The sequence below is a fragment of the Erpetoichthys calabaricus genome, chromosome 9, assembly GCF_900747795.2.
Source record: "Erpetoichthys calabaricus chromosome 9, fErpCal1.3, whole genome shotgun sequence".
Taxonomy (NCBI): Eukaryota; Metazoa; Chordata; class Cladistia; order Polypteriformes; family Polypteridae; genus Erpetoichthys; species Erpetoichthys calabaricus.
The window spans coordinates 185,762,640-185,775,527 of record NC_041402.2 but is presented as its reverse complement, the minus strand read 5'-3'; the positions used below and the strand labels follow the sequence as shown (position 1 = coordinate 185,775,527).

Below are 12,888 nucleotides of genomic sequence, written 5' to 3'. Positions count from 1 at the left end.
GCTTTAGCGTTGTAACTCTCACTGCATCTTCTTTCAGCTGATCCCGTTAAGGGTTGCCACAGCAGATCATCTTTTTCCATGTTACTCTCATTGCACCACTCGGAGTATTTATGTCACTGTATCTGAGTGGGAAATCGCAGCAGCAGCTGATTGGAAAGAGAATTATCGGTATACAGAATGAAGCAGATGCTGCCTGAGCCACAGCAAACGCTTTAGTCCCTGTACGGACTTCGCGGTTTAGAAACAGTTTCATCCCAAGAACTCTAAACACATTAAATCAGTCCATCAAGTGCTCCTTGTAGAAATGTTTGGACTTATAAGTACAATTACCTCACTGTAAACTTGCACTACAGTTATAATATTGCACAACCTGCGCCACTTTATAAAGGGCGTATTTACATGTGATGACGGTATTCATTTCTAAGACGAAATGCAGCAAAACATGTTGATTATATTATACAGATAAAACTTTAACTTCATTTAAATAATCTGTATTGTTTATAATTAAACATGTGAGTACACGGTGCCGCAGCGCTAGCTAGTTCAGTAATTGTTCCTGACTTGCGCTGTATTCTTGCTGGTGCTGACGCGACACTGGAAAGATAGACGGATATAATAATTAAACACGTACTACTAAGATATTTCAATGTTCCTTAAAAGTTTTGAAGAATCGAAGTTCTAAGCTTACAGATGGCTTCACGTCTATTACATAGCTTATTGTGTGGCGATTGAGTTTTTGGAGAAAGAAAAGTAAGGACAGGAATTGGAGGTTAGTACGTTTGAAAGAGACAGTACTGCTGTGATAAATTATTTCATTGAAGGTCGCACATGGCGCAGCAAGCCTCTTGCGTGAGACATGAACAAGCACTGCGCCACCGTGTTCCCATGTTTAATAACATGCTTTCATTCCTATCATCATGAAAAAGATATCACGTATACATCTCAGTATTTTAATTTTTCAGAGAGCTGTAATATCACGAATGTAATGGAGTCTGTGTCCTGTCGGAGAAAGAGAAAGCCCGTTTAAAAAGCAGGTAGTGATTCACACACACAGAGCACATAGAAGATCAAATACAGAACAAAGCATTTAACATACCACTTTAGTTACAATGGGATTTGAGAAACTAGTAAATTAAACGATTTTAAGATGAAGTTTATGATGTTCTACTTTAATGGCAAAATAAACTACGTGATTAAAGTGGAAATTTCGAGATTAAAGTTGACATTTCGTGCTTTTTTCCCCACTGTGTGCCTTTTTTTGTCTGTACCCTAACAAGCATTCATATGACACTCAGACGGTGGGCTACGACTCGCTTTTTCACGGCGACTTTGATATGTGATTTCTTTTTTATTTCGGGCACTGTGTGACTTTGTGAAGTTGAGCCTTCGAGTTTCTCCGACACTCTGTCACTCGATCAGCTTCCTTTTGTTGATTATACCACTGTTTAAACCAACAAATAGTACGTTTTTCCTTTGCCTCCACTTGGTATTCGCTGAAATTCTTATATTTTCTCCCGTGCTTTTCCCATTGTCTTTTCACAGAAGGCTGTTTATATTTATTTGCATATTCAAAGAGGCGTAATTCTGGGAGGAGTTGGGGCGGGACAGAAGGCGCGTGCACGTGCGTTACTTTTCACGCAAATCGGGATTTATGTAGTGGAAGAACGTGAAAGTATGCGTGCGCACAGATTCCTGCATCTGGATTTTTCTGTGCGTACGCACAATCCCGCTTTTGTGCTTACGCCATGTTATAGTGTGAGTTCTACGCACGGCGTTATACATGAGGCCCCTGGTCCTTACCAAATTGCTTTTCTATGCCTTTTGTCCTCTCCAAGGCAGAACAGTAATAATGGCCCCGCCCCATGGGTAGTGATGTCATCCTCATGGCAGCATCACTACCAACTCTTCAACCAATCAGCTCCGAGTTCAGCAGTCTTACTCAGAAATAAAGGATGTCCCCACTCCTAGCCAATCAGTAAATACCAAAGATTAAAGTATGAAATTGTCATTGGATCACACAGGTTTTGTTTGTCACTGTTGTGATGTGAAATTTTGCATACAAGTTGATAAATATTTTGTATGTCTTTATTTGTAACTTAGACAAAGATAGATAGATAGATAGATAGATAGATAGATAGATAGATAGATAGATAGATAGATAGATAGATAGATCTGAAAGGCACTATATAATAGATAGATAGATAGATAGATAGATAGATAGATAGATAGATAGATAGATAGATAGATAGATAGATAGATAGATAGATAGATAGATAGATAGATACTTTATTGATCCCAGGGGGAAATTCACAAAGTAATGTAATATTAGTGTTACATTATTGATAAGAACAGCAATGGTTTAAGAACCCCTTTCCCCCTTTTAGGAATGAGTCTCTTTGTAATTTTATGACAGGGTTGGGGTGAAGTGCCTCACACAAGTTTGGCAAATGATTCCCTGCAGGACTCCCAGTTAACCCCCACAGGAATGCCAGGCTGCCTAACTGCCAAGCGTCACCATAACACACGGTTTGGAGGGCAGGTGTGACCCCATTGGCCTGAAGTATGGCTGTCTTGTATCAGAAGCCTTTAAGTACCACGATGCTCTATTGGCTGTAGGGGTTGGACAGAAAATCTATAAATTTGCTTGATTACCCCCCTCTCTCTTACCAACTGATGAAACACCATCTCACACACCATGAACTGGAAAGGCCAACACAATGAAGAGCACAGCTCGGCAGCCATATTGAGACAGGCATGCGGCTGTTCTGAAGTAAGCTGACCACAAATGAGGACTTAACTAGAGACACTTCAAGTAACTAACAAGTCTGTGTGCCACCTGAAACTACACATCAGCATTTATTAGGTTGTATGGTTGCCAATATTCAACCAGATATTATTTATGAATTTTATCAATAATACATTATTTAAATTGTAACATAACTCCTGCATGTCTTTTACTACACCTAATTGCCTGAGGTTATAAATGTAGAAGGGAAGGTGGGGATAAGTTATATACTATAATACTTTATAAACTGTGAGATTTGAGGTATTCTGACAAAGGCTACATATTAATAATACAAAAGGAGAAAGCAGAGTAATATAATACTTTACCAAGACAAAACAGTCACCAATCACACCCAGCTTAACGTTTTCAAATCTCCCTTTTTACCGTGGCAGGTGTTCGTTGTCAGCTGTGTGATGACGGTTTCTATGGTGATCCACTGGGAATCCATGGTGTGGCCAGGCCTTGCCAGCAGTGCCAGTGCAATGGGAATGTGGACCCAAATGCTGTCGGAGTGTGTGACCACATGACTGGCCGCTGCCTCAAGTGTTTGCACAACACTGAGGGCACGCGCTGTGAGCGCTGTCGAGAAGGCCACTACGGGAACGCGCTACACTTCTACAAGTGCAAACGTAAGTAGAGGACCTTTGTGTGGCACAGGCTCCAGTTTAAATCAGCAGGTTGGCCCTTTAATCCTTTATTGATCTCAAAGTTACAGTGCAATCAATTTCATCCTAAAGATGCTCACATTGTTTTTATCATTCCAACAGATGGTGCATCAGAAACATGTTTGTGATGCGCCATCTGTTGAAATGATGAATGCAATACATTTGATCACTACATGCATTACATAGTACATTCCAATAGATCCATCTATCTATTTTCCAACCCGCTGAATCCGAACACAGGGTCACGGGGGTCCACCGGAGCCAATCCCAGCCAACACAGGGCACAAGGCAGGAACCAACCCCGGGCAGGGTGCCAACCAACCGCAGGACACACACAAACACACCCACACACCAAGCACACACTAGGGCCAATTTAGGATCGCCAATCCACCTAACCTGCATGTCTTTGGACTGTGGGAGGAAACCCACGCAGACACGGGGAGAACATGCAAACTCCACGCCGGGAGGACCCGGGAAGTGAACCCAGGTCCCCAGATCTCCCAACTGTGAGGCAGCAGCGCTACCCACTGCGCCAGATGCCAAAGTTAATTACTTAGATTTCAACCAGTCTTATTTAACAGCGCAGCTAGTTAAATAAATAAAAACACAATGATATGTGACAATAAATAATTAAATATGTCATGAAATGTGTTTTGTGTTGTTTACTTCTGTATTGTCCAGAAAGTGAAATGACAGCTAAACTTTTTGAGTAGCACCAGCAGTTGCATGTAAGAGAACAAAAAAACAAAAATCACAATAAATCGAGTTTGGGAGAACAAACAAGAGGTCAAAACCGAATGAGAAATGCGAGAGTATTCAGAGCAAGGCTTTTTGATAGAGCTGTGGTATCCGCAGATCAAACCCCAAGCTGTCCTTTTATTCTATCGTGTCACGACTTCTGAGGCCACACCCCTAGAAATATGGGAACGCGAACCTAACAAGGTGGAGAGAAGAACCTAAATGGCCATCCAAGGTGTTGTGAAAACAAAACCCCCTCTCCCAGTCCTTCCCTTCTCCAGGCGTCCCGGTGGGGCAAGGTCCCCAGTCATCTGCCACAGTATGTATGTATGTATATATATATATGTGTGTGTTTGTGTATGTATGTATGTATATATATATATATATGGTTGAAATAGTTTACTGTCAAATAATGCAAAGAGTACGCGACACGTGTTTTGCCCTAATTCTGGGCTCATCAGGCGTACACACTCACTGCACTCCCTTATGGGAATCGAACCTCGGACGTCAGCGCTAGAGGCGAAGCCCCTAACATTGCGCCACGGCGTGTGGTTCGTTCATTTGACAGCATGTAGATCGGGGTAATTACATTCATATATATATATATACAGTTAGGTCCATAACTATTTGGACAGAGACAACTTTTTTCTAATTTTGGTTCTGTACATTACCACAATGAATTTTAAATGAAACAACTCCGATGCAGTTGAAGTGCAGACTTTCAGCTTTAATTCAGTGGGGTGAACAAAACGATTGCATAAAAATGTGAGGCCACTAAAGCATTTTATGAACACAATCCCTTCATTTCAGGGGCTCAAAAGTAATTGGACAATTGACTCTTTGGCTATTTCATGGGCAGGTGTGGTCAAGTCCGTCGTTATGTCCTTATCAATTAAGCAGATAAAAGGCCTGGAGTTGATTTGAGGTGTGGTGCTTGCATGTGGAAGATTTTGCTGTGAGCAGACAACATGCGGTCAAAGGAGCTCTCCATGCAGGTGAAAGAAGCCATCCTTAAGCTGCAAAAACAGAAACAACCCATCCGAGAAATTGCAACAATATTACGAGTGGCAAAATCTACAGTTTGGTACATCCTGAGAAAGAAAGCAAGCACTGGTGAACTCAGCAACGCAGAAAGACCTGGACGTCCACGGAAGACAACAGTGGTGGATGATCGCAGAATCACTTCCATGGTAAAGAGAAACCCCTTCACAACAGCCAACCAAGTGAACAACACTCTCCAGGGGGTAGGCGTATCGATATCCAAGTCTACCATAAAGATAAGACTGCATGAAAGTAAATACAGAGGGTGCACTGCAAGGTGCAAGCCACTCATAAGCCTCAAGAATAGAAAGGCTAGATTGGACTTTGCTAAAGAACATCTAAAAAAGCCAGCACAGTTCTGGAAAAACATTCTTTGGACAGATGAAACCAAGATCAACCTCTACCAGAATGATGGCAAGAAAAAAGTATGGAGAAGGCGTGGAACAGCTCATTATCCAAAGCATACCACATCATCTGTAAAACACGGTGGAGGCAGTGTGATGGCTTGGGCGTGCATGGCTGCCAGTGGCACTGGGACACTAGTGTTTATTAATGATGTGACACAGGACAGAAGCAGCCGAATGAATTCTGAGGTGTTCAGAGACATCCTGTCTGCTCAAATCCAGCTAAATGACGTCAAATTGATTCATGATACAGATGGACAATGACCCAAAACATACAGCCAAAGCAACCCAGGAGTTTATTAAAGCAAAGAAGTGGAAAATTCTTGAATGGCCAAGTCAGTCACCTGATCTTAACCCAACTGAGCAGGCATTTCACTTGTTGAAGACTAAACTTCAGACAGAAAGGCCCACAAACAAACAGCAACTGAAAGCCGCTGCAGTAAAGGCCTGGCAGAGCATTAAAAAGGAGGAAACCCAACATCTGGTGATGTCCAGGAGTTCAAGACTTCAGGCTGTCATTGCCAGCAAAGAGTTTTCATCCAAGTATTAGAAATGAACATTTTATTTCCAGTTATTTCATTTGTCCAATTACTTTTGAGCCCCTGAAATGAAGGGATTGTGTTACAAAAAATGCTTTAGTTGCCTCACATTTTTATGCAATCGTTTTGTTCACCCCACTGAATTAAAGCTGAAAGTCTGCAGTTCAACTGCATCGGAGTTGTTTCATTTCAAATTCATTGTGGTAATGTACAGAACCAAAAGTAGAAAAAAGTGATCTCTGTCCAAATATTTATGGACCTAACTGTAAATACACACATATGTATGTATACTGTAAAAGCTGGCCTGGCCACAGGCAGACACGACACCAATGTCCACAACACCCAGTTTTTGGTTCCAGTGAGTCACACACTATTGCTCAGTCCTTCATCTCTCTTCGGCTGCCTCCACTCCTCCCTCACAAGCTCTGTCTTCCTCCTCCAGACTCCGGCTCCTCATAAGGAGAGAGGTGGCCCCATTTATCATGCCCCGGATGTGCTCCAGGTGCTTGGTGATGATCTTCAGGCAGCACTTCCTAGTGTGGCGGAAGTGCTGCCCTTGCACCCCGAAGAACTCTGGGCGTACACAGTTCCTGGAGCGGCAGCACTTCTTGGTGTGATGGAAGTGCTGTCCTCCAGGTCTCAGGAACCATCCAGGCAGCCCCTTGTCTGGGCCACGGACCCCCACCAGATTGAGCTTCCAAGCTCTGTATCTGTGGCCCTTGTTGGAAACCAGGGGAGCTGCCCTCGTGCATCCGGGATAGATATTGCCCCTCTCCCGGGGTATCCTTGATCCAGGTTTCCCGGTGGGGCAAGATCCCTGGCCGTCTGCCACAATACATATAATCCAGTACACTGAATACGCCATCTGTAATCAAAGAAATCAAATGAATCAAAAGAATCGATTCCCCTAAATGGGTAGTTTGAAAGAATCGAATCAGTAAGGTAAATGTAAGTGCCCATCATTACTTTACTAATTTAAATAAATATTCCTGGAAGAGTGCAAGAGGAAGTCAGCCACAACTACTGCTCAACACAGCCACCATAAGTCAAGATTCGACCCTGTAAGGCGTCTGCGTCTGCCGTGTGGTGTTTGTCTGTCACATTAGCACCCGATGGTCGAAGAGTTACACCCCCTCCACCGACGATTCACCAATCAAATTGCAGCACTCACTAGAGCCCACCCTCTCAAACGTGACAGATGTAAACGACGGTTTTCACTTCAGGCAATATTTAATGTTGTGTGCGGTGTCACTGAAATAAAAATATTAAGAAATAAGCAATGGAAAGCACTTATTTCATGACAGACTGAATGATTTAAGCTCACATATCATGTTGTTCTTATTTATGTACTGTTACATTTCACAGTGCATTTATTTATTTGCGTATTTATTTAATTTGGTCCTAAATATTCCTCAGTGCTTTCATCAGTACAACAATCAATTAGTCACACACCAATAAATCCACAAATGCATCAGTCAGCCGGCCAGCCAAACAACCAGTAAGTCACCTCACAGTTTTCCTTCATTTTAAATCCTGGCTTTACAAAGAAAAGATGAATGCAACACAAACAAGGATAAGCGAATACAGTGGGCTGTGTAAAGATAGATAGATAGATAGATAGATAGATACTTTATTAATCCCAATGGGAAATTCACATTCTCCAACAGCAGCACACTGATACAAAAAACAACATTAAATTAAAGATTGATAATAATGCAGGTAAAAACAGACAATATCTTTGTATAATGTTAACGTTTCCCCCCCCCCCCGGGTGGAATTGAAGAGTCGCATAGTGTGATGGATGAACGATCTCCTCAGTCTGTCAGTGGAGCAGGATGGTGACAGCAGTCTGTCGCTGAAGCTGCTCTTCTGTCTGGAGATGATCCTGTTCAGTGGATGCAGTGGATTCTCCATGATTGACAGGAGTCTGCTCAGCGCCCGTCGCTCTGCCACAGATGTCAAACTGTCCAGCTCCGTGCCTACAATACAGCCTGCCTTCCTCACCAGTTTGTCCAGGCGTGAGGCGTCCCTCTTCTTAATGCTGCCTCCCCAGCACGCCACCGCGTAGAAGAGGGCGCTCGCCACAACCGTCTGATAGAACATCTGCAGCATCTTATTGCAGATGTTGAAGGACGCCAGCCTTCTAAGGAAGTATAGTCGGCTCTGTCCTCTCTTGCACAGAGCATCAGTATTGGCAGTCCAGTCCAGTTTATCATCCAGCTGCACTCCCAGGTATTTATAGGTCTGCACCCTCTGCACACAGTCACCTCTGATGATCACGGGGTCCATGAGGGGTCTGGTCCTCCTAAAATCCACCACCAGCTCCTTGGTTTTGCTGGTGTTCAGGTGTAGGTGGTTTGAGTCGCACCATTTAACAAAGTCCTTGATTAGGTCCCTATACTCCTCCTCCTGCCCACTCCTGATGCAGCCCACAATAGCAGTGTTGTCAGCAAACTTTTGCACATGACAGGACTCCAAGTTGTATTGGAAGTCCGATGTATATCGGCTGAACAGGACTGGAGAAAGTACAGTCCCCTGCGGCGCTCCTGTGTTGTTGACCACAATGTCAGACCTGCAGTTCCCGAGACGCACATACTGAGGTCTGTCTTTAAGATAGTCCACGATCCATGCCACCAGGTATGAATCTATTCCCATCTCTGTCAGCTTGTCCCTAAGGAGCAGAGGTTGGATTGTGTTGAAGGCGCTAGAGAAGTCCAGAAACATAATTCTTACAGCACCACTGCCTCTGTCCAAGTGGGAGAGGGATCGGTGTAGCATATAGATGATGGCATCCTCCACTCCCACCTTCTCCTGATATGTAAACTCCAGAGGGTCGAGGGCGTGTTGAACCTGTGGCCTCAGGTGGTGAAGCAGCAGCCTCTCAATGGTCTTCATCACATGTGATGTCAGAGCAACAGGCCGGAAGTCATTCAGCTCACTAGGACATGATACCCTTGGGACTGGGGTGATGCAAGATGTTTTCCAAAGCCTCGGGACTCTCCCCTGTTCCAGGCTCAGGTTGAAGATGCGCTGTAGAGGACCCCCCAGCTCCGTTGCACAGACCTTCAGCAGTAGTGGCGATACTCCATCTGGACCTGCTGCTTTGCTGGCACGAAGTCTCCTCAGCTCTCTACTCACTTGCGCTGTTGTAATTATGGGTGGGGATGTCTCTCCTATGCTGGCATCAGCAGAAGGATGTGTGGAGGGTGCAGTACTCTGAGGTGAGAGTGGGTTATGGTGGTCAAACCTGTTAAAGAAGTTGTTCATTTGGTTTGCTCTCTTCATGTCTCTCTCGATGGTGGTACCCCGCTTCGAGCTGCAGCCAGTGATGATCTTCATTCCATCCCACACTTCCTTCATGCTGTAATTCTGCAACTTCTGCTCCAGCTTTCTCCTGTACTGCTCCTTCGCCTCCCTGAGTTGGATCTCGGAGTTCCTTCTGCACGCACTTGAGCTCAAGCTGATCACCGCCTTTAAAAGCTCTGTTCTTCTGGTTCAAAAGGCCCTTGATGTCACTTGTAATCTATGGCTTGTTGTTAGCATAGCAGCATACAGTTCTTACTGGAACTACAATGTCCATACAGAAGTTGATGTAGTCAGTAGTGCAATCAACAACCTCCTCAATGTTCTCACTATGTGATCCCTGCAGGATATCCCAGTCTGTAGTTCCAAAACATTAAAAAACATAAAACATAAAGGTGCTATATGTAAGTGTGATATCAGTTCATCCCCGATTACCAAGGTTCTGGACAGGGAGATGTTTGTGTCTCTCTGACTTTGTAACTTATATAGCGCCTTTCTCCTTTCTCTCTCTCCAGCTTGTAACTGCAGCTCAGCGGGGTCCATCACTTTGCAAAGAGGCTGCCACCCAGAGACAGGACAGTGCCCTTGCCTGAATCTGGTGGCCGGACGAGACTGTGGTCAGTGTGAGATGGGCTCCTTCAACCTGCAGCCTGGGATCGGCTGCCAGAGGTGGGCTACAAAGTGTTATGTTGGGGTCAACGAGCTGCGGTCGCTCCACAAAGGCCATAGTGTAGTACACGTTACATAGAGAGCTGTGGAAAACATCTAGAAATGAGGAATTGGTAAAATGAAGTCCATCACGTTATATAGCAGAGCCGAGCCCAGTGATAAGGTGAAACAGCCATGAGGACAGAACAAACAAACAAACAAAAAACAAAATCTGCAGGGGTTCCAATGCCAAAAGACCACCCGGCCCCCACTGGGAGTTCTACCTAACATTCAAGTTCTTACATCTTTCCTCGTTGTTTCTGGGCTTCGTCTGAGAGGATTCAACGCAGTGGGTCTCATGGACAGCTGGGGTACCAACTTCATTCCAGCCTCACAGGTGGCTGGGCTGCACAGGACGTTGATCGGGTGGTGGTGGTGGTGGCGCAAATCGCCACCACAGAAGAACCAGTAAAGACAGCAGAGAAAAGTGGAGGTTAGTAAAGATAGCAAACCCCAGAAGAATACGCCTATATAGTCTATTATGAGCAGAACTAAAATGTAGCAACGAAAAAGCCAAATTAAACTAAAAGGGTTTGAACAGTTTTTAAAAAAATGTTCCACAGTGTTAGCCTGGTGAATTTCTACTGGTAAAGTATTCCAGATATTAGGTGTATAACAGCACAAGGCCACCCCACTACTTCTTTTATACTTAGGAATGATAAACAGACCACCATTAGAAGATCCAAGCAGGGCCGCCGAGAGAAAATCCGGGCCCCGGTGCAAAGAAGGTGTGTGGGCCCTTATACAAAATTCTACACTCATCCATCCATCCATTATCCAACCTGCTATATCCTAACTACAGGGTCACAGGGGTCTGCTGGAGTCAATCCCAGCCAATCCCAGGGCACAAGGCAGGAAACAAACCCCGGGCAGGGCGCCAGCCCACCGCAGTCTACACTTATGTATGTATGTATATTATTATTCATTTCTAACAATCATAGATTACATTGTGTAGCAGTAGAAGTGTGTGTCCACCTCTTGAACCCTCAGGTACCACTCCAAACACCAGGTGAAAGTACAAGACTCTTTTATTTTCTTCTTATACAGTGCACCAAGCACCCTCCACTCCACACTAGTCATATAAACAATAAACTAATCACAAAACCAATCCTCCTTCTCCCAGACACTTAGCCACCCTACCTCCCAGCTCAGCTCAGTGTCTGGGCTTTCCCAGAGTCCTTTTATACCCCCTGACCCGGAGGTGTTCCTGCCCAACAGTCCACAATTCCTTATTCCTTCCGGGTCAGGGTAAACAGTCCTTATCTTCAACCTGGAAGCACGTCATCTCTCCTGCTCACGTGACCAGAACGTACTTCCAGGTTATAGGGCACATATGAGTCCACGGGCTTCCCGACAGCGACTCCCAGTGGTCCCCAAGGTATCCAGCAGGGCTGTGTATAAAAACTACATAGTCCATGAGGCCCTGCTGGAACTCGGGGCACGTCCATGCTGTTGGGAGAGCTCCTCCTGGCGCACTGGGGGTGAGGGCCAGAATAGGAAGCTGGCAATCCACCACAATTGATACATTTAGATAAGTATGTACTGTTTAGGCCTTCTTCTATTGCTTTGCGCTCACTCAACGCTTTGCAATCTTGTACGTGAAAGTTCTTGCGTGGTTCTTTGTCTCAGTTTGTAAGGACGTCTCCCTCTCGAGATAACGACACGTTTCGGATTTCGTGATGTTTCTTTGTATTATGATCCTTCGGCACTTGTTTAGTTTCTCCACTGTTCACAACGGTTCACTTAGTCCGCTTTCCCGAATGTCTCAGAACGCGGCGACTACGTGATGTACTTGTTTGCTGGCTGATGACTTTTTTCTCACTGCGCCCGGAACCCCCTCCTCCTCGTCACTTCCCATCAAGCAGGGAATACACTTGTAGACCACGTGACTTCACTCCCAGGATGGCCTTCATGAATGTCTCTTACGTTGTAAACTGTTGACCACTGCTAAGTGCCCTGTGACCCACGTTCTTTTTTAATTTTGAAACTAAACAGACTTGCAAATTTTTAAAAAATATAATAAAAATAAAGTGAATTAAATAAATAAATGTTCAAATTATAATAAAAATTATGGGACGTGTTGGGCTTCATGGGCCCCCTTGAGCTTCATAGGCCCCGGAGCGATGTAACAGCTGCACTCCCCTCTCCTCGGGCCTAGATCCAAGGTTACGATTTGGGGTGTAAGGGGACAGGCATTCCCATATATAGAAAGGAGCAAAAGAGTCTAAGGCTTTATACACCATTAGTAGTATTTTAAATTAAATTCTGAAGGACACGGGTAACCAGTGTAATGACGCCAGGACTGGTGTGATGTGCTCACATTTTCTTTTTCTAGTTAAGATTTTGGCTGCTGTATGCTGCACTAATTGCAACCAATTGACGTCTGTCTTAGGTGGTCCTGTTAGGAGTGCATTACAGTAGTCTAGCCAACTAAAATCCAAAGTGTGAACTCAGTTTTCAGCATCTTGTAACATTATAAGAGGTCTAACTTTTGCTCTGTTTCTTATGGGAAAAAATGCAGTCTTAGTATTCTGGTTGCTATATGACTTAAAAGTTAGGTCAGAGTCCATGATTACCCCTAAATTCTACATTCAGATCCCACATGGGCAGTGCTAGGCTGGCGCTTGAACCCCAGACTCTTGTCAGAATGAATGTTTTCTGTTAGATACATTTGAACAAACTGGCCATTCAACCCAATAAAACTC

At 44.3% G+C, this 12,888-nt stretch overlaps 1 protein-coding gene across 1 annotated transcript in view; it reads left to right on the top strand.

The window, feature by feature from the left end:
• Positions 1-12,888, top strand: part of lamc3 (laminin, gamma 3) — a 232,446-nt gene that overhangs the window by 157,996 nt on the left and 61,562 nt on the right. Inside the window, exons 14-15 of the mRNA XM_051932256.1 lie at positions 3,178-3,414; positions 9,991-10,144. Coding sequence (XP_051788216.1) covers positions 3,178-3,414; positions 9,991-10,144 — 391 coding nt within the window. The remainder of the gene's footprint in view (positions 1-3,177; positions 3,415-9,990; positions 10,145-12,888) is intronic.